This window comes from Leptosomus discolor, chromosome 6 (genome assembly GCF_034619465.1).
Source record: "Leptosomus discolor isolate bLepDis1 chromosome 6, bLepDis1.hap2, whole genome shotgun sequence".
Taxonomy (NCBI): Eukaryota; Metazoa; Chordata; class Aves; order Leptosomiformes; family Leptosomidae; genus Leptosomus; species Leptosomus discolor.
Genome location: NC_141396.1, coordinates 47,836,624 through 47,861,635, shown reverse-complemented (window position 1 = coordinate 47,861,635; position 25,012 = coordinate 47,836,624). Strand labels below are relative to the sequence as shown.

Genomic DNA, 25,012 nt, shown 5'->3' with positions numbered 1-25,012 from the left:
GAGCAGGAAAAGGAGAGAAGAGGCTGTATCATTTCCCCTAGTTTTGCTGCTACTCTTCTTTCTTTTCTCTCACTCACCTCAGCTATAGTGCTCGGATTGACTGTCCATCTGCTGTGACAAGGGGCAGCCAAGCAGGGGAATACCATCCCCAGCTACTCCTCCCAACTGCTCCACACTGTCCACAGTCACACAGGTCTACATACGATAGGATTCGGATGACTGTACTGGACCTGGAGAATCCTGCTTCTCTTTCCCGCTGCCCTGCCTGGACCCACCGTGGTCACACTTCTGCAGCTGTTCCAGGCACCACACTTGCAGTGTTTGCAGCCCTCCTGCTTTTTTGCCAGCCTCAGCACAAGACCCCTCCCCAGAGCTGGGCATTTGGGTGGTCACAGGGCAGCTTCCAAAGGGCCCTGACAGCTCATCCATCCCTAGAATTTACTTCCAGATCATCATTTGCCCCATGGAGCTCAGGAGCCCCATCGCCTCAAGCAGCCAGCAGCTACTGTACAGCAGAGCTGCCACACAATGAGTACCATCTCCACCACAGCAAGCAGAGCCACTCTCTGAGCTGCATCACCACAGGCACAGGTACTCTGGGCAGCGACGGGGTGGGCTACCCTGGTCTGGGATGCAGCAGAAAAGACAAGCCTGAACACAGAAAAGAGAATAAAGTAGTAAGAGGAGAAACAGCCTTCACAGAAATAAGCACTGCTTGTAACACAAAAGTATTGTACACAGAAGATTTGTCTGTACACAGATTTGTCTGTATCTTCTCCTACTGGTTGGGTTTCAACTAAAACTCCCCTTCTGTTCAGTCTGTCGTACCACCACCCTGCAGTACCACTGCCACCACAGTACCGCTGCCACTGCAGTACCACTGCCACCATGGTACCACTTTGCCTTCAGGAATGTTTCCCTCCCTTCTCTCTTCTCTGTCAGCTCTTGTATGAGACTTGCTTCACGCTGAACGTTTTCTGTGTCTTTAATTCTTCACATAATACCACATTAAGATTTAGTTGCATGAAGAGAGATCTTTATACAGGTTATTTTTTATAACTATATAGAAAGCACACTCAGTCTGCCCCTCGCAAAGATGGGTCTCATCTGATTGCTGTAGTCTATGCTGGTAATCCAGAGCTATTCTCTTTTGACAGGGGCACATTGGCATTTTCCATTGGAAACCACATTAAGACTATCAGGTCACTACTCCACTAGTAAGTAGAAGAGGTCAAGGCTTATCCTCTGGCCTTGAGACTGAGGGACATGGCTCAGCTTGCATCTTTGCAGGTAAACTTTCTCACACTCTCAGGAAAGGAGAGTGGTGCTACGTTTTGGGAATAGTCCCCAGCAGAAGCTGAGCTCTGGACTGGATCCAAGAATTTTGGGGGAAAGGGCTAGTAGGCACTGCCTGAAACTGTGCCAGGAACCGAACTAACAGCCTGGTTATTAGCCCAGGCTTAGATCCTGCCATTAATTAGATTATTAGTGTAGCTGTAACCTGAAAGACCTACAGAATCTATCCAATGCAATAAGGGCAGATAAGTTCTTGTAACTATTTTGTAACACATTGTCTTGACCAAAAGTTTAAAAATAATTATCTTTCAGCCGTTCTTATATGATGTTTTACACAACACAACAGTACAGGTTTGTGAATTCTCAGATACCACATCGAAAACAAACAGCCATGTACCAGTGCCTTCTGGACCAAGCCCCATAGGCAGCATCTCAGGTTTGCTCAAAACGGACAGAGAAGTCAAGGAAGGCATGAATGGAGCAGCAGCAAGAGTGCATGGGTCAGTGCACACGGGGCTGAGAGGAACCTGTGAGGAAAGCAGAGTTGTTAGGTTATGCAGGCACAGTGGTGGGCTGCTATCTGGAAGGAATAAATAGATGGACAGCAAATCAGACTGTTAAAAGACGATACTGCTCTGCTGCTAGTCTGGCTCAGCAGAAGACAGGCATGGCTGCACTGCGCCAGTTCACTTCTGCTGAATGCAAAATGCCATGATCTTTGTCTTAGAGAAGTCTTCCAAGATTCAAAGGAAAAAAAAAAAAAAAAAAAGAAAAAAAAAAACCTGAAACCTGGAATCAAATTTATCACCTGCATGGATTCCCATATGTACTTGATGCCAGTGTCCTGCTTCTGTCTAACAAATGGTCCCAACTGTACACTGCAGTCTGCACAGAGCTAGAGCCAGCTCCTTCTCCTGCAGATGCACATGCACCCCGCTCACCCTTTAACTGCCTGTGCTTGGCCACTTGCTCTGAATTTCTCTAAGTGACAGGTGGTTTCCTGCTTTGAATAACAGCCATGTTACTCTCTTTCCCTGAGTAATTTTTATTTTCATTGCTTCTTGCTATTTCATTTTGTAATAACTATCCATCCAATACCCAACTATCTCTTCCTTCAGTGAAATACAGGAACTCCATCTGCATAAGCAGGAAGAATCAGCCAAGGAAGGGGAGCTTAAAATATGTACAGTCATTATCTGAGTTTTTCAAAGTCCCATGATAATGAGATCATAAGAGAAGCTTTCAGCAGAGAGGCCAAAGGCCCCAACCCCAACTTTTGAAGCAAGGACAGCACAGAGGAGACTGAAGCCCCAAGACAACTCATGGATGCACAATTTGATTTCGTGTTGCAAATTTACTAGCCTTGCTGGAAACCCACCAGCCTCTTGCTGAACCTCAGAGGCAATGGTTAGATGGGTAAATACATTTCACTGCTGGATCCTTTTTACTCCACAGGGTATGAAAAATTCAGGTGAATCACTCCTTCCTAGTCATGCAGGATACATTTTGATTCATGACAAAGCAGCAAACATGAATAATTTTTAAGATGAAACTAGAAAAATGTCAGATCTGGCAAAAGGAGAGATTATATGAAGCTTGTATTTCATTTTATTTATGGCTCTATTAAGTTAAAGAAATGTAATATTATTTCTGAACCTGCAATCACTGTCAGCAATGTATTTTGACCTATGATAAGCACCTGAGTGTTTGTGCATGTGAATATATATATATACATACATATATGCATGGACACATCTGTATTACTAACCTGGATAAATTGTCTTATGATACATATTACTTACAGGCTCTGTTTTCAAAAGAGTGGATGACACATCAACTACAAAGTGTAAGCCCAAGCAGCAAGCTGGTACTTCGACTATTCATTTCATCATTCAAATCTTCTTAGAACACAGAAAAAGCTTCTAGCTTACTTCATTCATCTGCAACAACTTATTTTACATTTGTGCAAGCTCTCTGAAGCACAGACTGACTTTGTTATCTGTTTACACAGTGCTTAACAAAATCTTTGTCAGAAGCTCCTGTATGTTATTCCTGTACATAGTACGTATAGGCCTGTAAACCACCAATTTATTTGAGGTCATGTTTAGGCATACCTCTGCACTTCCCTGTAGGTCTTAATGAACCATGACTGTGTCTAAACTGAAATTATGGAAAATTGTATCCATGTAGACATCCATCATTCAGACCAGGCCTATATCTATGCTAGTAAGTCTAATATTCCTGCAGAGTTTGTATTTGTCTTCTCAAAGAAAGATACACTTGCAAAATAAAAGATATTCAGGAAGACTAGTGGTTTGCATAATTTTTTCTCTGAAATATTATCCCTCTGAGAACTGGAAGATTCCTGCAGTTTTTTGTTTTATTAAAAGAAAAAACAAACAAACAAACAAAAACCCACAACAACCTTTCACTGAAATTAAACTAGCATACGCAGTTTTGGCTTTCAGGTTGAAGCCCCACAACTTTTACGGTTCAAGGAAACCCCAGTGGATGTTAAAGAGACCAGATGCAGAAATGCAGCCTTTCATAACTAGATAGTATTGGAGAGAAGAAGCTAAAATTCAGAGGGGACTCCTGCAATGCAAGTAGTGCAGCAGAAAGAGCTGCAGGTTACCCTGCCCCATCAGAAGATCCACAAAGAACTGCAGAAACTGTTCAGCTCCTGAAAGTTTCACACACTCAGAGCATCTATAAAGGGATATATTCTTGTGCAATAAGGAACAGAAAGCAGCAAGTCTTTCAAACAAACAGGATTAAGAATATGCTAGGAAGAAAGTGGACTTTCCCAAACCTTGACAAAGACTATATCATACAGGACCAAAGAGTGAAGCATGAGGAATTCAAGCGCCGTGTCACCATTTTGAGGCAAACTACAGGAAAGATCCAGGACAATTATTAGCCCATGAATGATCTGACTTGCATCCTACTTGGAAGTGGATAGTCTCTTCCACATACACTGGCCTAGACCCAAAATTGCCCAGACTTCAATACTAAGAGGAGCTGGAGTGAAAAGCCCAGACACAATAGACAAACTTTAAAAATAATAGAATAAAAGACATTGAAAGAAAGTCAAGAACTACATTTCACCTGGAATTTCATATCTCCAATGCTGAGCAAGGTCTGTGTACAAATATTAATCATAGATGCACCAAACTGCTAATCATGTGCTTTTCTTTAATATCCCTTTTCATTCATGTCAGCTGCAGGCTGTTTCACTTGGAATGTGTTGCTGTTTAAACCTTTCTTATCTTCCCATTTGCATTAACTTCAGGTTTGGAGTTTCAGTGCTCATTAATGTCCAGTTACTTTATCACTCAGTGTGAAATATTCCACTTTACTAACACCAGTTACATCATTCTTTTTACATCAAACAACAGTTAGCCATCCTCATCACTGTCATTTAATTTTAACTTCTATGGCTGCAACAGTGTTTAACGAGTTATTGCTGCTTCTCATAACTAGTCCTAAGAAAAAGATCACTGACAAAATGTAGAACAGAGAACTCAAGTAGGATAACTTTGGCCATTTATTGCTGCTACTAATTATCCTAACCTTCTTATCATAATTACTTATTGGCCTACTTACCCAGTTATCCTAACCTCACAGCCTTGACTTCCGCTACGCTCACAATTCAGTGCCAGTAAAGCTTAAGTCTTTGTTACTGACACTAAATACAACCTAAAAATGAAACAAGGAGGAAGCAGTAATTCAAATAGCATTGTTCCTTTGATATCCATTTCCTTGGCAGTAGTGGTTACCACCATGAATGTCCGAAGGCATGATAAAGGAAGAGTTTATGCGAAGAAGAAGATCTTACATAGACCAGCTGATACAGAGGGGGAAAAGCTTGCAGGTGTGCAGGCCTTTCTTCACAGGGGGCAGTGATACTCAAAGTTAAATACAAGCTGAAGAAATTCCTCTGAGTTTAGTTAAGTATGCTAATCACCTGAGAGAAAAGGCAACTGGAATGTCCAGGACAGAGTGTTAGCAAGTTGGGGTGGTGAGATGTTTATCTCCTACAGGGACATGGGAGCACAGGTCATTTATTGCCTGTGGAACTTGAAGGAAAGCCTTTTTCCTCTATTTACACTGACAGTTGTTGTTCATCTTCTGATAGTTCAGCTTTGTCTTTTTAACAGGCTTTCTGCTCAGGCCTGAGAGGTCCAAGGCAGCAGTGGCTGATGGTGTGACATGCTGATGGGAGTTCCTGCCCCTGCCAGTGCTGCCCATTCTGAGGGCAGGAGTTGCTCAGCTTCACACATGCTGTTTCCCTGAGGACATGTGGTACGTGGGGTGAAATACAAGATGTTCAAAGGGTGCTTTGCATGGCCAAAGGAAGTTATAGGTGCAAGGGAAATCAAGGGAGACTGCTTGTTACTGGGGGCATGCTTGCAAGAGAAGGGGTTCCTAAACAGACTAACCCAACAGACAACCCCCTTTGCTGTGAGTAGTCAGGTGTGGGGAAAATTTTAGGGGGAAACATCACATATGCTTAGCCTGTTCTTAGTCCTCCCTCCACATGTCTGCTTACAGCTACTACAGGAGAGAATACAAGGCACTGCTGACTCCTCACTCTGAATCAATACAGCTGCTTCTATATCCTTATTCTGCAAAATGCAGATGTAGGATCCTGACTGTTGCAGCCGTGGAAATGTGCTACTTTTTGCTGAGGCACAGTCTGGATTCATTCAGTGCAGATATTTCTTTTTTCCTAATGGCAGGGTAAACGACACAGTGGTGTTCAAAGCTGAAGGGGCAATTCTTGGAAAGACTGGAAAAAATCCTGGAAAGGATTTTCTGATGTAGGTTATAAATCTTAAATTATTTTCTGAACAGGTTTCAAGCTACCAAGGGTGCACAATTGTTACGGGTATAATTTGATATTGAAACCGCAACTCTGAAAAATGCAATAATTTCAGAGAAGCATTACATCAAGGTAAAAACTTTTTTACATTGCAGAACTGAATATTGCAAATGTTGGCCTCAGACACCACTCACCCAGGTCCAACGGCCCAGCTGTATATTGCAAATGGGTTAGGTTTCTTCAAAGTGATTGCTGTTGCAATAACTATTTTGCATGCGCTGCTACAATGACTGCCTTTATCCATTATGAGAGGAATGGAGTTGCTTGGTCTTAACTATATAAATGAGAAGTTTAAAAATATCATGAGTTTTACATCACAACATAATTTTTACATTACAAACATTACAAGAAGCACACATTCATATGACTTTTAACAAATTCAAGACCTTTAGGAACCACACTATATATGTGGCATTAAAAGCACACTGTTCAGTAAAAGTCTGTTGCACTCTTTAATTAACATGCAATTGAAAAGAATTTCAAAAATGTTCTCAATGTAGAGTCCAATTTTTGTTGAAATAAACATTGTACTTAAAAACAGTTCACCACATCAGCAGGTTTTTTTCAGTGTGTTGTAAAGATAAACTTTGATTCTCCGCCTTTCTAGCAGCAGCAGTGGATGCTCTCGGTGTGTTTATAATAGGTGTTCTGGGTGTGTTTAGGAACTTTGGCACCAATAATGCTTTCCACATCAGCCAAAACCACATCTACTCACAAGGTTAGAAAGTGCACACCCACATACCTATATGTTTGCAAATCAAGCAATGTAACACCTTAGATTCTTAGTGCTTTTAATCTTAGTCATTAAGAGAGGTTTCTAATCCTTTAATAATGCTCCCTTCAAACTGTAAATTAATCTGTTAATCTCTTTAAGAAGCTACTGAATTCCTCCACTACTGTTTGTAGTGACATATGTAACAAATGCTGTTTCTTTTCAAGATTGGTGAATTCTTCTGGCATACTAACTGAAAGCAAGGAAAAAGGAAGGTAATGAAGTTCAGCCAAAAGCACACTTAGCTCACACTGGCTTTTACAATTGAGATAGACTTCTGCTTGACTAAAACCTGAGAGGAACTGCAAAAAGTAATGCAACACGAGACACACCATAAACAACATAACTATTATTCTTGTTCCCATTATTCAGGTGTCTGATTCATTTATTTACAGGTTCAGCACTGTAAGGAACAAGAGTTCTGAACATTAGAGAAGTAAGCGTGAATTACTATTACAATGATACGCACCATATGCGTGACACTTATTTACAGGGGACTAATTTTTCTGCAGGGTTGAAGTAGCACAGCATCACAGTATTTCAATATATATCTGTACTGGTAGAACTGAAAGCCAAAGGGGCAGAGTACAACACATTTTTCCCTTTCTATTTTTAAAGGTATTTCTGCTCGAGATTATTTATGCACCTACTGCTTGAGAGAAGAACATATGATGGTAATGCTATTTTCCTACAAAATTGTTTATCCAGTTATGTAAGGTGAAAAAGGCTCCATCTCATCTGTCAGTCGAATATAACATACCGAGGTTTTTAATCTCCTATGGTTTTTTTAAGGCATTGAAGAGAAGCTACAATAAACAACACATAAGTTTAGGGACAAAAAGCTTTATGAAGCTTTGTGAATGTGTTTTGATGCCTAACCATGTTTGGGATAGAGATAAAATCTTTCATACAGCAAATTAACAGATATTAGTCATATGAAATAGCCTGAAAGGAAGGAACATCTTTTGCAAATTATTATTAATCAAAGAGCTGGCACAGTGTTCTGCCTTGGCCAACAGCATTACTGGTCCTACCAGGGCTGTACACACAAAGAAATGGATGCCAAGACCCTATCTTTTTTGAAAGCTGTGAACTTTAGTGAAACAAATGTGGGTTTAATGATAACTATAGGATTTTTTTTTTTTTTATGGAAATTGTGTTGGAGACATCATTCTGTTCAAATGCAAGTCTAGCATTAGAATACTATGCTCATTAAGAGATTTTAATTGTTACGTATTTGAACATAAGATACTTCTTTTGGCTTTTATAACTTTTTAGCAGAACAGTTAATAACTGGATTATTGTGTGAGTTTTCTGTTTAATCTGCAAATACTCACAGATGCATGAGTAAACGCTATATTTCTCTCCTAATAAAAGGTTGAGAATAAATGTTATATTTTAGTATATAAATAGATATACGCACATGTACCTACTCAAAAACAAATGCAAAGCAAGTTTGCCAGAAAAGGGTTACAGCCTAAAGGAAAACAGCAGAAGGAGCCTAACAGAATGGAAAACTAGAAATGTCAAGTGTTTCAATTGCATCTATCATGAATTAGCAATTTACAAGTACAGAAAAATAAGGAAAAATAAAGTGCATGTATCAAATCTACCATGACTCATAGTAGCTCTATTGTACTTTCTGCTGTTAGTTGTAGCTCCTGGCACACTAATGCTCTGAGAAAGTTGTTCCTTGTATTTCTGACATGCAGAAATTGAGCAAGAGCAGCTGCATGACTGTCACAACCATGGGCTGCTGATGAACCTGTGGGTAAAGCTGTACTATTGCAGCTTACAGTTCCCAGTCACCGTGACAGTTTTATAGGGCGCCACGTAGAATACAAGATGACTCAAACACCGAAGAATTTGCAGTCTAACACAGTTTTTCAAAAACCATAAAATAATACGGACCTCACAAAACACCATGTTTTCAAAGGGTGGTGGTACCACAGCCCATCAGACCTCGTGTTTCCAGGGAGCAATAGCTAAGACATTCACAGGCTAACCAGCTGCTCTGTTTACCGGGTTTCTCACTCACCTACGTTCAGACCAAGCTGCAGGCTCTGGTCCATTGTGATAGCTGGTGGCCCTCTCAGTAGGCTGATCTGTCTGCAGCGTCTACAGCTCTGATCTCTCTGGTAATGCAGTGAAGCAGAGTGCCACAGTAAAACAGCCTTTATTACAGCTCTTGGCAGTTATCAGCAGCTATGTAATGAACGGAAGTTATTTAGAACTACAAAGTTTTAGAAAAAGCAGGCCACAAAATAATAACAAAGCTTTCAGACCTTCCTGCTGCTGCCTAAGCCTCTTCATCCCTGGATCAGGACAGAGCTGAGCTTTGCCAGGGCCTGTGCAGAACTGGCCCTGGCCCCAGCAGCTCCTCGCTCTGCCCTGCTCCCTGCCCTCCACCACAGTGTTTCTGCCAACAGCTCCGGGATTTGCAGTGCTGTGAAGCCTTGTGATTGTATTCAAACTTGTAATTTGTTTAACTTGCTCATGAAAACAAGAGGAAGACTGCCTTGTTCCAAATGGCCACTAGATCCCATCATTAATAAAGGATCTAGTTCCCACCAGGATATTTCCAGTAAAAACAAGGCTTGCTGCTAATATGAGCAAGGTAGCTATGCCTTCTTGAAAAATAGCTGCCACTCTGTGGATCAGGGGGGTTAGATCCAACATTACTAGAATAAATGCCGTGAAAAGTGGTCATCACCACTGTCAGTGATGCATGTTGCCAGGGAGAGGGAAGAGGCATCAGGATCAGAGACCAGGGACAGGTTAGCAGAAGGATAGCGAGAAAGGGCTGAGAAAGTAAAAGCAAATTTGGAGGTAATGCAGGAGACAGAGATGGGAATACAAGCTGGTGGGATAGTGACAGCCCTGCCTCGGATGATGGAGAGTGAAAGCGATATTTTTCAAGTGGCCATAGCAAGGAAACTTTTTTTGCATGTGCATCAAGGGCTGTGTTTTGACCTTTAAAGATTGCACATGATTTAGGAACCAGCAACTTCCTCCTAACTTTCAGAAAATACAGAACAGAGTTTAAATGTGTGATAGAAATACTACTGTAGAACATCTCATTCTAAGCCACCCTGCCAAGCTCTGCATTTGCAGTGTAGCACATTGTAAGTGGCATCCAAGGAGTGGTGGCAGGCAGCAATTCAGAACTTTGAGTCCCAAGGATAGGCAAAGCAGCTAAGTCATCTTAGCTTGGGGTTAGAAATAAGCTGTTGTCATGTAATTCCCTCGCCACTCCACCAGAATTGCTGAGAATTGCTTTATGTTACTTATAACTACTATACCATTTTCCTGCTTGTAGTCACCACAGCTTCCTGTTAAATGGCAATTTGGTTATGTAAGGAAGCTGTATATGTCTGTAATATAGCATCTTCAACTCTCTCCTGGTGCTACATACTCCTCATACAATTTTTGCAGCTTGGTATTGCAAAATTGTTGAATGGCAGCTCTGCACAAAACAAGAATACCTTGAAATCTAGTCCATAGATTTAAATCCCTGAAGGCTGACCTGTGCTCCCGAGTGTTGACACGAAACCTCACCAGAGCACCCAGGACCCTGTGTGTGCACCGGGACACACAGTAAAACAAGCCTGTGACTCAGGATCTTACTGACCTCCAGAGACCTGCTTTTTCCTTCTACCTGATGAGCATCATGCTGCCATCACGACATTGCTGCCCCTGCTGAGCTCAAGAGGGTGACCCTGCACAGCACTGTGTTTTGCAGCACAGGCATATCCCAAAAGACTAGCAGGGTAATTTTCTTTCTCCACTCGCCTAGGCAGCATAGAAGTTAGAAAAGTCAGGAAACAGCATTTCAAATACTGTACAGGTGACGATGCTGACCTTACATACATCCATGGCTATTACAGTCTCCCCTCTAAAGGTTTTCTTTCAAGAATTTGTGTAAACAGACTCTGCATTTATTTCCCCATTTGCAGTAACTAGAGGCAAAGGTTGTTCTTTCAGGAAGGCAACAAGGTTCAGAGTTTTTCTTGGATAAGCTGGCCCATTGGCACAGCAGCAAAGAGCCCAAATAAGTTCCATTCTCAGTTCTTTTTTCACCCCTAAGAAATTAAATCTGGAAATTTACAATAAAGTACATAAGAACAAAAAATATCAGATTTTTATAGCATCCTATTCACGTAGTATTTCCCATTCAGAATTCCCTTACTATTTATCAAACTTAACACAGCTGTAAACACTTACTTTAAAAGTCTACAAAGGTGGAATCAGTACTTCTTTACAAACTTACTTTTCACAGCTGTGTGCTTGAATTACACCATAAAGTTTGTGAAATTGAAAACCACACATAAATCTTATCAGACATAAAATTTCTAAAACATATTTTAGACTTGACTCTCAAGAGCCAATATCTCTATTCATATTTAATCTCTGGGTGGGAAAAGGTAATGTTTTGCAAAAAAATGTGAAAAGCATTTTTTATGCCAAGGAAATGAAGGCAAAGTTGTAAATGAGATGCAAACCCCACAGGTCAGGCTATTGAAAAGCAATTCTTCCTCACATGCTGCACTTCCATCTCAGAGACAGACACATCACTTTCATTTTTATTGGCACAGTCCTGATCCTCTCTTCAGAGCATTTAGCAAATGCATTAGCATGTGCCAAATATAAGGAATATTTAGCAAGAATAAGGCTGTCTAAAGAAGGCTTTCAGTCTGAAATGACTGCTTCCAAGTTTGGTCTTTTTAGTAGTGGAGGGACAGAAATCCATTCCTAATCTTTTTGGTGTATACAAACATTTTTGTCCATTTATTTTATTGCATTTTGCCTTCCTCATCCATAACCACTACAGATATCTGCATGGAAAAGGGATCTATACATAAGATCTGGTCTCATATCACAGCTTCACTTAAAAATAGACAACTGGAATTTAAACTGTCCATGTCAAGAATGAATCAGGGCACTGCTTGAAACAGTCCAGCACAGAGCCACAAAGATGGCTAAGGGAGTGGAACATCTCCCTTATAAGGAAAGGCTGAGGGAGCTGGGTCTCTTTAGCTTGGAGAAGCTTGGAGAAGGGGAGACTGAGGGGTGACCTCACTAATGTCTATAAATATGTAAAGGGTGAGTGTCAGGAGGATGGAGCCGGGCTCTTCTTGGTGATGTCCAATGTCAGGACAAGGGGCAATGGGTGCAAGCTGGAGCATAGGAGGTTCCATATTAACATAAGGAAAAACTTTTTCACTGTGAGGGTGGCAGAGCCCTGGAACAGGCTGCCCAGAGAAGTTGTGGAGTCTCCTTCTCTGGAGACATTCAAAACCCGCCTGGACACGTTCCTGTGTGACCTACTCTAGGTGGTCCTACTCTGGTAGGATGGTTGGACTAGATGATCTTTCAAGGTCCCTTCCAACCCCTAACATTCTGTGATTCTGGGGGGTTTTTCTTGGTTTTAAGCAGTCATAGAACACTACCTACCATAAGGTGCTACTCTCCTCTCCTTTTTAGCTTTGAGAGTGTTCACTATCACTGGGAACAATCCCAAACATCTCCTCCCTATGCTATGGGAACACTTAAAGTTTATGAGGGGATTTAATGCATAATGGTGGCAGTAAACAGACCAAAACAAATATCCGAGCAGCAGATAAATCTGGATCCGCAGTTGAATTTGGCAGAAAACCTGACTGCACGCCACTGAAGATCTCCATGTGATCAAATGTCTGTAGCATTTTCAGAGCTGTAAAATGCCTCCATGGCTAGCTATAAATTCCTAGTGATATAATCATAGTTTGCAGGGAAAAAAAAAAAAAAAGTAAGTATATCTGGCTTGGCACAGATTTGAAGATTTTTATCTAAGAGATTTTAAGTGAGTAGTAAGAGAGAACCGACTCCGTGTTCCAGTAGTGTGTAATTTCTTTTTTCTCACATTTCATACCATACAGGAGTGATATAAGACACTGTTAGGAGAACCAATGAGATGTGCTGTAGCACAAGCTTCCCTACACAGTGACAGTAACTGCTTCTTGTCTACCTCCTCTATCAATATCAAATGACAAAAAGAGATTTGAAGTAGCTGCTGGCTGGCTAGAGCTCAATCCAGAGAGCACTAAGATAAAGCTCAAAGGCTTGAGGAAGTACCAAAAGTCTTAGCAGAGATTACCTCAATCCCTTAACTGAAGTAGAGCATCTGCTATTACCTGCTTGGTCTCACAGGCTAGAAGCCTAGTTGGCAGAATGATTTCCTGTGGATGTTAAGGCTGAGGCCCCTGCCAAGGTTTATGTTGTGTAACCTGTCTCTGAGATGATGAATGCCACGGTTCCTTTCAGACACAGCCTGCCCAGAACAGTTTCTGTCTTTTGTCACCTGGGGATGAGGCTGGTGCAATACATCATGTGTGCTTCCAAATAATAACAAAACAAAAGTCAGATTTTCTCTGGTATTTACTCTATTGCTATTTACCCCCCAAGTAATACCACAGAAATTAGTAGTTTCAAAGGGGAATTCAAGGAATGGTGTTGACCCCCTGAGCTCAGGGCTCGCTGACCCTGCTCCTTCTCTGAGCTGTCCAGTCCCAGCCGCTGAGCAGGGGGCATGTGCCCAACTGCTCCCAGGGACAGATGGCTCAGCCAGAGGGAACCTGGGTCAAACTGGCCCAAAGCAACCCAAGGTCATCCAGGACATGCAGCTGCACAGATAACTGCTGTGATCGCCTGGTGAGTCTTACATGCAAAGTGTATTTCAGGTACATATTGCAACTTCAGCGTGAACATACAGCTAACACCCAATGTGGTAGGGGTGTACCATGTCTGCATCGGTTAGGTGGTGTAATAGTCTAGTCACACGTCTCTGTCAAGTTTCTTAAGCAACATTACAGAGGCTTTTGTGATAGGTATACAAACCCAAATGTGTCTACATTTAACCTTTACCTGGGGCTAAACTATAACAGTCGCTCTATCCTCACCAGCCAGGGAGGGGAATGGGGAAAAAGGAGAGCAGAGCCACAGGTAGAAGTAAAACAGATTTCAATGAGAGAACACCAATACCAACAGATCGACAGTTACACTCAGCCAAATGAATATCCAGTTCCCAGTAGCAGGGGGAAAAAAAACAGAGAACAAGCTGGAGGAACCTCAGGAGGAACCCCACGGGAGCGCTCTCTCTCTCCTCAGCAAACCTTCCCCTTTATAACGACCATGACATTATGGGATGGGCTACACCTGTAGCTCCCTCAGGTCACCTGCCCTGGCTGTCTTGAGCCTGCCTAGTATGGCTGGCCTATGATTCTATCACAGCCAAACCAGGACAAAATGTTACTGAACTTTTGGACACTGGTTAATGCAGAAAGTGGCAGTGGTGTTTGTTAGCCAGAGAAAGCTAATGTATGGGCAAACAAGTGCTAGGCAGTTCAACAATCATATTGCCCCCTCACTTCCACACACCAAGCCTGGCAAGGTTAAAGAAAAATGTTATACCCTGCATTAATTATGACTTAACTGACAATTTGAAGGACTCCTGAAAGCAAATACAGCAGGAAATTTTTTGTGACAATGCCATATAGGATAGAACATTTAGAGAATTATTGCAATCCTGTCCAGCCATTTTAGGCAACATTTTGTTGTAAACGATTATGTTCTTTTGGGTTTTTGTTGAAGCAATTTCAGTGTGACAATAAAGTGTTCTGAAGAATGTATGTACTAGGGTATCCCAACAGCCATTCTTTAATTTACATAACAGAGTCCAGATTTGTCCTATTTTTCATTTTGCAACGTGTTTGTCTCTGGCCAGAGCTATACAAAACTCTTCTACAATGAGAGGAAACCGACTACAAAAATGCTATCAAATACATAAGCACATAACTGAATTTTTTACTGTTTGTTACAACTTCCAACAATTTTAGATGCTACAGGGCCTCTTCAGGTCAATTGCTGTAAAATAGTAGCTGAAAAATGGAAATCTACTAGGACTCACATTCACGCGAATGTTTTCTGTGAATTATTGTGAGTATATACGAAAGGACAGCTACCTAATTGAGAAAACATCCATAAATACTTACTTCCTGATAAGTAAGATAAACTGCATGTCAAAAAAAAAAAAAAAAAAAGAAATGGACATAAGGCGTGTGCTGTTAGTAATACTGCTTCTCAGCGAAGTCCCATTGGGATTGCAGCTTTGTTGTGCTAAATGCTCTACAGTATAAAAGACGGTCATTTAGCACAGGAAACTTCTTATTCACCACTTTTATGGGCATAAATCTGAAGTAAAAGATCTTATTCTACATGTATTCAACTTAGCAGTTCAGGAAGGATGAAGGCCACATGCACAAACATTCCTTACCTAAAGCCAAAGATTTCTTTCACTGGATACTGGACATGGTGGCAAATAAATGAAAAAAGCAATTATGTCCTGCTTTCTAACAGCAGAACATTATTTTCTTTTCTAATCTACCAGTATTAGTCTCTTGTTTAGCAAAATTGTAACAAATTTAACAAAATTGAGATAATATTATTTCTTTAATAAGAAATAATAAACATAAGTGCATTAAAGCTTTTAGATCAGCGGTCACAATGATGATCTATATGTTGACATAATCATCTTTCAGAACAAAACAAGTCCTTTCTCAACTGCTTCATTTTGGGCACCACCTTTCCCTCAATTATACATAAGCAGCAAAACAGCTGTCAACTCCTAAACTCACTCACATGTCTTATTTAATTAGGTTTTAGTTTACAGCATAACTAGTTTCCAAGGATAAACTTGAACGAGCAAATAATTGACAATCAACAAAAAATAAAATGAAAAGAAATTAAAAGATTGCGGGTAGGGTTTGCAGGAGTAATAGGAATTGTGTTGGTAATAATGAGACAATAATTTTGTCATCACTCCTGCCTTAAGTCTCAAAAGGCAAGGTCAGTCCCCATGAGTAACCTAATCCAGTGGAGCTGAAGTTTGGCAGGAAAGCAAACAAGTCATATAAACAAGTTAATTAATTGCTTAATTGCTTAGTCAAATCTCAGTTTTTAACTCATACGGAAGACAGGCATTTAGATATAAAATGTACTGTATTATTTATTTACAAAAGGAGTACACTTTGACCACAGGCTCTTTCTAAAAAATATCAAAAGCAGCTCAGTTGGAGTTCCAAAGATCATGTTATTTCTAAAAGCAGCCATCTAAACTTGAGCACCGCACCAGTGATGGGAAGAAGTATTGCTCTTAACCATATTAGGTTAAATTGACAGAGCTTACTAAGTTCCATTCCCACCCAGGGATCTGAAACCGTGGGTTTTCTTGCCCAGAAATGTTGCTTAGCTGAATAGCTGAAAAATTAAGTTTTACGCTCAGCAAAAAATAGAAGTTATGTGCAGGAAAAATGCCAGATCCTTGTACCTGTGAAAATAATATGGTCTAGATAATGAAATTATGGATTATTTTTTTAAAAAAAATAAAAGGTATTTCAACATTCTTGGAGTTTCAAAAAGCTGCTAAAATGTGCATTATGTGATTTTTAAAATTATGTTGGTCCTTGCAAACCGTTTTGATATCCAACCAAGCTTTAACTCATTGATATTTAGCAACAAAAGGTCACAGGCAAGAAAAATGCCACATCTGCCTGTGAAATTCTGTTCAGTTTTTTCTGAGATAGAGTGTTGCATCCCATCTTTCATTTACAGCCCCCCGAAAGCTTGGCAGGATAAGAACTTCGTAGCTAAACACCTGGTTTCAGCTGGGATAGAGCTAATTTTTTTTCCTTCTTAGTAGCTGGAATAGGGCTGTGTTTTGGATTCAGTATGGGATTTGGTATGAGAAGAATGCTGATAATATGCTGATGTTTTCAGCTGTTGCTAAGGAGTCAAGGACTTTTCAGCTTCCCGTGTCTTGCTAGTGTGCAGGTGCCCCAGAAGCTGGGAGGGAGAACGGCCAGAGCAACGGACCCAAAATGGCCAACGGAATATTCCACATCATATAGCGTCATGCTCAGTATACAGACGAGGGCTGGCCAGGGCTCCCTTTTCCAGGGTTGAGGTTTCAGGATTCTCTTCTCCAGGATGTCTAGCCAGGAAAAGCAGGTGGGTAGCAATTGCATTGTGCATCACTTGTTTGTAGATTCTTATTATTATCATCATTATTATTTTAATTGTGTTTCATTTCAATTATTAAACTGGTTTTATTTCAATCTACAAGTCTCCCTACCTCGACCCCTCCAATTGTCTCCCTCTTCTCCCCAGGGTGGAGGGAGGCTGAGCGAGTGGCTGCGTGGTGTCGAGCTGCCAGCTGGTTTCAAACCACGACACCACCGATGGCAACAACAGTGAGCCAGCCGCACTCTGCCACCAGCCCAGCAGCACAGGCCCACCACCACCCACCACAGCCAGTCGGGACCTCCCCACGCTTGGCATGTGGGTGAACATGGCAGACGAAAGGGCAGAAGACAACCTGGGCTCCTCCAGAACCACCTCCCAGCTCCGGCTTTCCCGCAGCTACCCTCCCCTCCTACAAGAGTCTTCTTCACTATTAACCATGCCTTGTAGGAAGGTCACAACGGTTTTCTACAACTTCCAGTAAAAACTGTAGGAAATAAAATATGCATCAAAAGCATAATGGTTTAAAAATACACGCTAAAAATGCAGGAAATACCAAATTTAAGATCACACAGAAAAGATTAGTTCTCTATCTTTAATTATCTCTATCTCTAATTATATCACGCTACTACAATCACCCACTTTCTCCAGAGAAGCCTGATCTTATTCAGTAATTAGGACAAATGTATGAGGAGATGGAACAATAACCACTCGTGTAAGAGAAACCTGGAACTTGCCAGTGTTTTATTTCTACCAATTTGCAGTCTGAATACCATGAATGGGTTTTGTTGTATAAAAAAGATTTTAAACACTAACTCCAGGAAAAAATGGCTGAAGTACAATATATTACTGCATTGCTCTATCTTTCTATCCATTAGTACTATAAACTTGCTTTTAAGAAAGACAGGTTATAAATTAAAACTGAACAGGCAATATGAAAGCCACTTTCTTCCAACTAAAATGCACATGTTTGTGTTATAAATCAGCCTGTACATGACTAAAAAGTTCAAAGTTTAAATTTCTCTGCTGCTTTAAAAAAGTTCCAATGACTACAGGATTGCACTTGGCAGAGCTTGTGTCCTTTCAAACGATTACTCACAACCTTTCTGCATGCTGCATACTTTCACATAACCATGACATTCAGAAATGGGACAATCTTCTTAACACCAAAGCTGAGGGGTTTTTCATTTCACACTTATCAATGCATATCAATAAACTGTTAAATACGTATGAAAGAGTATCAGCAAAAAATAAGCAAAAAACGGTTAATGCCAGGTACATGTCCCTGTCGTGAGATACCTGTCGTCATTTTCTGCTTCGGTTCTTGCCATGGCAGGGGGGTTGGAACTAGATGAGCTCTGAGGTCCCTTCCAACCCAAACCACTCTATGATTCTATGATTCAGAAGCCATGTATGTGTGCACTGATAAACCACTAAACCAGAATTGTAATTTTATCCTCAAAAATCCTAATAACTAATTCTGACACAATAAAACCAAAAGCAGACAGAAGACATATTTGGATGCACGTGGTTTTATACACGTACAAGGAGTACTGAAATACACCTTTATTTACAAGTGACACTAATGTGTCAGATTTACCTTGTACACTTGTAATGTATCAGCCAAACACAACAGGACAATTAAACCCAGTAGCTACCATTAGGCAACTTTTATGCATCGTAAGTTACTAAGCACAAAGAGTCATCCACTGACCTTTCCAGAAAGAAAAGCACTGACTGAGATGAAGAACAATGACACACAAATCCTCCCTTTCCCACTTGCCCACCACCCTTATTTTCAGATACATTAGTTGTACATACAAACCAGTTCAGTTCATGCAAACCTTGCTTTGTGCAACACTGTTCAAGACAGATGCAAATTCTAACATCTCCATCGCACATTTAGTGACAGAATGCCACGGTCTCGGCAACCTAAGAAACTCCTGAAATGAAGCATCTGACACGTCAACTAATTCACAACTGCATTACAAAATACAAGCAAGAATGGCATCGCAAAATTTATGCTCCCACAGACTCCAGTTCACACTTGCTCAGTTTAGAGTTAAAGCATTCTCTGCCTGACCTAAAGGACCTTACAACCGAATATTGAAAATCAAGCTCTCCTTCTCACTCATTGTCAGTAATAGAGTCTGTCAACCAACATCCCCAGACAGGTCTAAAGATTAGCTGGGTTATTCAAGTGATTAGCCAAGGTTAAAATAATCGGGTACTGAAATTATGAACAAGGACAACACTCGTCCTTCTCTTGTTACTGGAGTTGTTGAACAGGGGACAGGAAGCGAAAACTCGCATCTACTTCTGCTTTTGCTGGGGGAAAGCTACAATGTTACAAGCAGTTTTGTGAAGATTTGTCCATATTAGGATCACTGCCTCCATAAAACTGCCTCTACTGCTACTCAGGCAAGGCACCACAAGCTTGCATCTGAACTCAAATATCTCAGCAGAGCTTTAAACACCAGAGCTATTAAAAAAGTTTTCACTTTCCATGAGTCTGAAACATCTAAGATGCCATTTTTGTCATTTCCTTTTCAAATAGACACCGAATGTAATGCAAGCTGCAAAAGCAAGTGCCTTGTTACATGCTTCAGTAATACATCCTCAATGTCTTTGCAAACTAGTTCAACAAGTAACCTCGTTTTTTTCAAATTCCTTAACATTACCTACATGCCCCTGTGGCTTATGCAGTAGCTTCAAAATTGCTAAGGAGACCCGTGGGAACTTATTCCAGGGTTCTGCACTGTTCATTTCTAACACAGCTTTTTTGTTGATATCTTAATATAAATTATCTCCCCCAGAGTGAACACTACGCAATATCAATCCTTCTTTGCTCAGCTTACTCTGTGTTTCTAGGTTTGTGCCACGAAACACAGCCAAAATTTGTAATCGCAATTCATGATATAGCCGAAAATGGTAATTTTAGAAGACTCGAAAGAAATATTTTGTTAAAAAGTTTGGGATATTGGCAACTTTGAGTGAATTAATCATATCCAACCCAAAACCTAAGCAGTCTGGATACAAAGTTTTTAATCAGTCAAGCACATCACTGATACTTAGTAATGCTGTATTTATACTTTTGTGCTCACAGCCACCTGAACAGCTCTTTTCCTCGACTGCCTCTGTTCCTCACAAACACATCCATGTTTGCATCTTTGCCTTGCTCTCACCTCACAACTGTTTTCCAGTGATCCAGTAAAGTTAAGCAATAGTGGACTAGCAAGACTGGTTTTTTCCACCCCTATTTGACCTTTAAAGAAAAAGCATGATTGTGTGTGAAGAAAATGGGGAAAAAACAGTCTGCACTTAGCAGTTATTTCGGAAATATCATAACAAATTTATTTAAATCTACTCTTGGCATCACATAAAACAGTACCAAATATTCACAGCTCTCTCACAAGTGTGCTCAGTTAAGACATGCATTTCAGCTATTTAGTTCATTCTTAATCCTAATTTTAACCTAGTACCCTCCTGTCACTTAAGGATAGCCTGATATTTTTAGAGATCAGGGGTAGATCTGTGAATGCATGCACACACACTCGGAGTACTGTTTAACAACTTGCAAGGCATTTCCATCTCGCAAGGGGAGCAAAAAGCTATGTTTCCTTATGGCATTACTTCTATTCAAGTAACTGGAAGAGGTTTGCTGAGGTATCACTGGTGACAGGGCAAATCTAAACCGAGTTTCAGACTGGCTGCAGAATGGAGATTCCCCATTACCCAAGTCCAAGCCCAAGTCTGCACAGCCCAGCAGAGAGCTGCTTCACCACAACCACTGGTATTAAGCCCAGGTACTATGCTGGAAAATCCCTCTTCTAAGGCATGTTAATATACAAAAATGTTTCTCACTGGCAAAGAGACATGAGATATGCTAAGATCTCTTACAGTTACAAAAGAATTACGGAGTACCTGTAAATGTTTGCATTTCTTTCACATATTCCCAGACACCAGAATTATCAGTGGTTCACATTTGTAACGTACCACATCTCTTCTTCCCACCTCTTAATTGGGGAAACTAAGGCAGAGAAGCTAAATAAAGGGTCTTGGGAACCCACCTGCAGTTCTTTACCATGCCAGTAATGCAAAGGGGGGGGGGGGGGAAAGAGCACAAGTAAAATTATATTCTTTATTCTTTACATTTTAGCTGTGAATATTCCTATTATACAAATACAGTATAAATTCCAAAATCACAATATATTACAAAATAAAAAAGTACAAACTGCATTACTTAATAAATATATCTAACAAGTTAATCAGAAAGTAGAAGAGACAGAATTCAGATTGGAAACACTTAAATGTTTGACCCAGCAAACCATACAAACCTCAATTTAAATACTTTTTTTCTTTTAAACCTTAATGTAGAATACCATTCTGATTTCTTGACTAGAAAATAACATCAAGTGAATAAAATGTTGTGATCAGATAACGATTTGTTGGTGCAACACCAGTGCCAAAAAAGAAGCAGGGCTTATACAAAAGACACCATAACCCCAGAAACAAGAACACAAACACCGAGGTGCAGCCAAGGCAATTATTGCCAAAGCGGGAGGCTATTATCTAGTCACAACATTCTATTGCAAGTTAATGTTCTGTTATTACAGATAAATAATATAAATGGAGCAGAGGGCGAGCCAACCAGGCAACAAGAGGCCAGTTTACTCAAAACAGTAATTAAATACAGAAGAGTCAATTGCTCCCTGTACTGTTCATTTGTAGCTGCATTCCAACTGGCTCAAAGGACCTGTTCTGAGCTTCAGGCAGAGAAAGCAACCGTTCTGAAAAGCAGTCTGTTCATACTTTGCTGCACTTTTACAAAACCCATTGTTTTAGTTTTGCAAGAAAACACCCACGATGCTTTCATCAGTTTGACATCAACTTCATTTGATAAAAATATAATGTTTATGGGTAAAAAACACAGCAAAAAATAGCTGTTACATCATAAGCCTTATTTACAAAAACTGTTTACAAACGTTTTTTGGCTGTAGAGCTGAAAGCCAGATACTAATGTAAGATGTAGAAGATGGAGGTAACAGTTTAAAAATATTGTGCAAAAAATACATTCTTCTAGAAAATAGAGACAGTGAGGAGGGGAGACACATACATACACGGAGAATCTGCTTGCAAATAATCCGAGGCTAAGTTTTTACAACGGAACATTACAAACACCTTTGTATTTATCCCCCACAACCTACAGTCCTTCTCAGTCTGGGGTGCTGCTGCTTCATTAAGGATTAAGGCATCACCATCACAGCCAGCACACTTTCCATCTGTCCCAGTCCCTGCAGCAAAGCTCCCAGCCTGCACCCCAGACAGTCTCAGGAGCAGGCATTCTGCTCAATGTACATCTTGGACAAGGACACCGCCATGGACTTGGCCAGCTCCTCATCCCGCCTGCGCTGTACCTGAGTCTGTCTGCACCACGCTTCGTACTCCGGGTTGGGGCACACACGGTCCAGCACAGCATCGTAGTGCCCATTGCTAAGCCAGCTCAGCCAGATACTGGGCCGTGTCGGGTCCTCAGGCCCCAGGTAGTGAACCATGGTGGAAACAGTGGGGCTCTCGGGCCGGCCGCCCGTGGTGAGGTGGATGTTCACATTCAGCATTTGCCCCATGGCCAGCAGCTCCGGGTAGCCAGCCCAGGCCCCATCCTGGGCGGCACCGATGAGAAACTCTCCCACGTCACCCTCGATGATAGGGTTGAAGTGGTCCAGGTGGTCGGCGATGTAGTGCACGGTCTGCTCGCGGAGCTCGCTGTGCAGCCGCTGGTCCCCGTACACCGCCTTGCAGACGGCACGGTAGAGGCAGTTCCCGTCGGGGATGATGTGGAAGCGGAACCGGCCCTTCTGCCGCAGGTACTTGTCCTGCTTCTCTACCTCGGCCAGGTACAGCGCCAGCTTCTCGCTGCGCTCCGACCTCCCGCCCGGCCCCCTGCGCCCCTCGGGACCCGCTCCGTCCTCCTCCTCCTCCTCCGCCCCGCGTTGGGCGCCGGGCTGCGCCGAACTGCCGCTCCTCTCCGCGGGGCGACACCCGGGTACCAGCCCGGGCTGGGCGCCGGCGGCCGCCGCCTGCAGCGCCTGGCAATGCTCGCTGAGGCGCAGGCTGCGGTTGCTGGGCTCCTCGGCGGGCTGCGGCAGGGCGGCGGCCTCGCCGTCCCCCCCGGCCTGCCGCATGCTCTCCAGGATGCCCTCCAGCCAGGCGCGGCTGCGCGGCGAGGCCGGCACCAGCTCGCCGGGGGCCTCGGCGCGCTGCACGATGCGGATGGGCACGATCCGCTCCAGCGGCCGCCGGCGGCTGACGGTGACCTGCGCGCAGGAGCTATACTGCGGCCCGCCCGCCGGCCGGCTGCCGGGGGCCGCCGCGGGGCCGCTCGGCATCACCTCCAGGCAGGAGGAGAAGGCGGGCATGGCGGCGGCGCTGCTGCTGCTGCTTCCCCCACCGGGAATGAAGCCGTCCTTGGCGGGGCTCTCGGCGGTCGGGCTCGGGCCCGCGGCGTCAGCGGCGCTCGGTGCCTCGGCGGAGGCGGGTCCCGGCGACAGGGAGACCTTGAAGACACCGGCGGCGCTCGGCGAGGCTGCGGCGGCGGCGGCTGCTGCTGCGGCGGCCGTCCCGCCCGCCGGGTAGTGGGTGATCACGGAGCTGTAGAGCTGCATCCTCGGCTCCCCGCGGGCGGCGCTTTATAGGCGGCGCCGTCGGAGCCGGGGCGGGGAGCGGCGGCGGGGGCCGCGCTGGGGCTGCCGGAGAGGATGAGCCGCCCGGGTAAAAATAAACAAGGGCATCACCCCCCGCCGCCCCGCCCCCGCTGCCGGCCGGGCCCCGCGGCGGCAGCAATTCCGACTGCGCCACCAGCGCGGCGCGACCCCGCCGCCCGGCCCGGCCCGGCCCCTCCGCGGGCGCGCGCGGCCGCCGCACTCCGGCCCTTCTGGAAGCTGCTGGAGGCCGGGCCCGGGGGCGGGGCCGCGCCCGTGTTTACCTCAGGCCCAAGGCACGTTGGAATGCGCGCGGGGGGGCGGGGCCCGAGCGCGTGACCTCACAGAGCACCGCCTCGCCCCCGGGCGGAAGGGGAGGTGCCGCGGGGCGGGGCCGCAGCAGGGGCGGGGCCACTGCTCCCTCAGCGGAGCCGGGCCCGAGATGGGGCCGCTCGCGGTGTGTCCCGGCAGGGGCTGAGCCGTGTGCGGTGCGCCTGGCGTTGGCTGCGCTGCGCTGCGCTGCGCTGGGCGGAGGGGGCAGCTTCCCCGCATGCTGCAGCCCCGCCGCCTGGGAGCTGGTGGCTGGGAAGCGGCGCTCCGCGGCCGAGGCTGCCGTGCGCGCCGGCGGCTGCAGGAGAGAGGCGCGGGAAGGCTGGTGGAAACGGGCGCCTCGGTCTGCGGAGCGTTTCGGGTAGAAATGGCTGCTCCGCCGCGTCGGGCCGTCGGCGCGTAACCGCTGCTGCGCGGGGCTGGGCGCTAACGGTGGCATCGTTCGGTCACGGGAGGTGCTGGGGAGGCTTCAGAGAGGGGAGCGCTGCGCTGGGCGTTCTCGGGGGCGACCTGGGAAATGCCACAGGAGGCAGCGAAAGCAATTTCTCCTGAGGCAATTTGCCAGCCGAGCGGTTCAGACTTGACCGTCAAGTATAAGTTATGGGAGGTGTGCTACCCGCAGTCGTCTGATGCTGTGCTGTATCCATGTTAGTGTTGAAAAGGAACGATGCTTCTGCCTACGTTCAGTCGGGGTCGTGATTCATAATTCGCAGCTGGGGTAGGAATAATATTCATTCATTAGTTTTCTGACAGTCACTGGCACAAGCTGCCGTTTGTCCACCCGCAATCCTACTTGGAAAATGCAGTGCGTGCATACGTAAAAGTTACGGTACAAATCATCACAGAATAACAGGAGAGACCAGTTTTAAAATACAGGTCTTACAACGATCATTGATAATTGGTTTATTAATGCCTGTAGTGTCTTAAAATTAAGCCATGTATTTTAGCTTTAGCTGTGGTGTAAATAAAGTC

The 25,012-nt window shown here is 43.6% G+C and overlaps 1 protein-coding gene across 1 annotated transcript; it reads right to left on the bottom strand.

The window, feature by feature from the left end:
• Positions 1 to 21,508: 21,508 nt before the first annotated feature.
• OTUD1 (OTU deubiquitinase 1) lies at positions 21,509 to 23,674 on the bottom strand. The gene has a single exon (XM_086466916.1). It carries the CDS (start codon positions 23,672 to 23,674, stop codon positions 22,340 to 22,342), a length of 1,335 nt encoding a protein of 444 aa, XP_086323042.1. The 3' UTR covers positions 21,509 to 22,339.
• Positions 23,675 to 25,012: the final 1,338 nt, after the last annotated feature.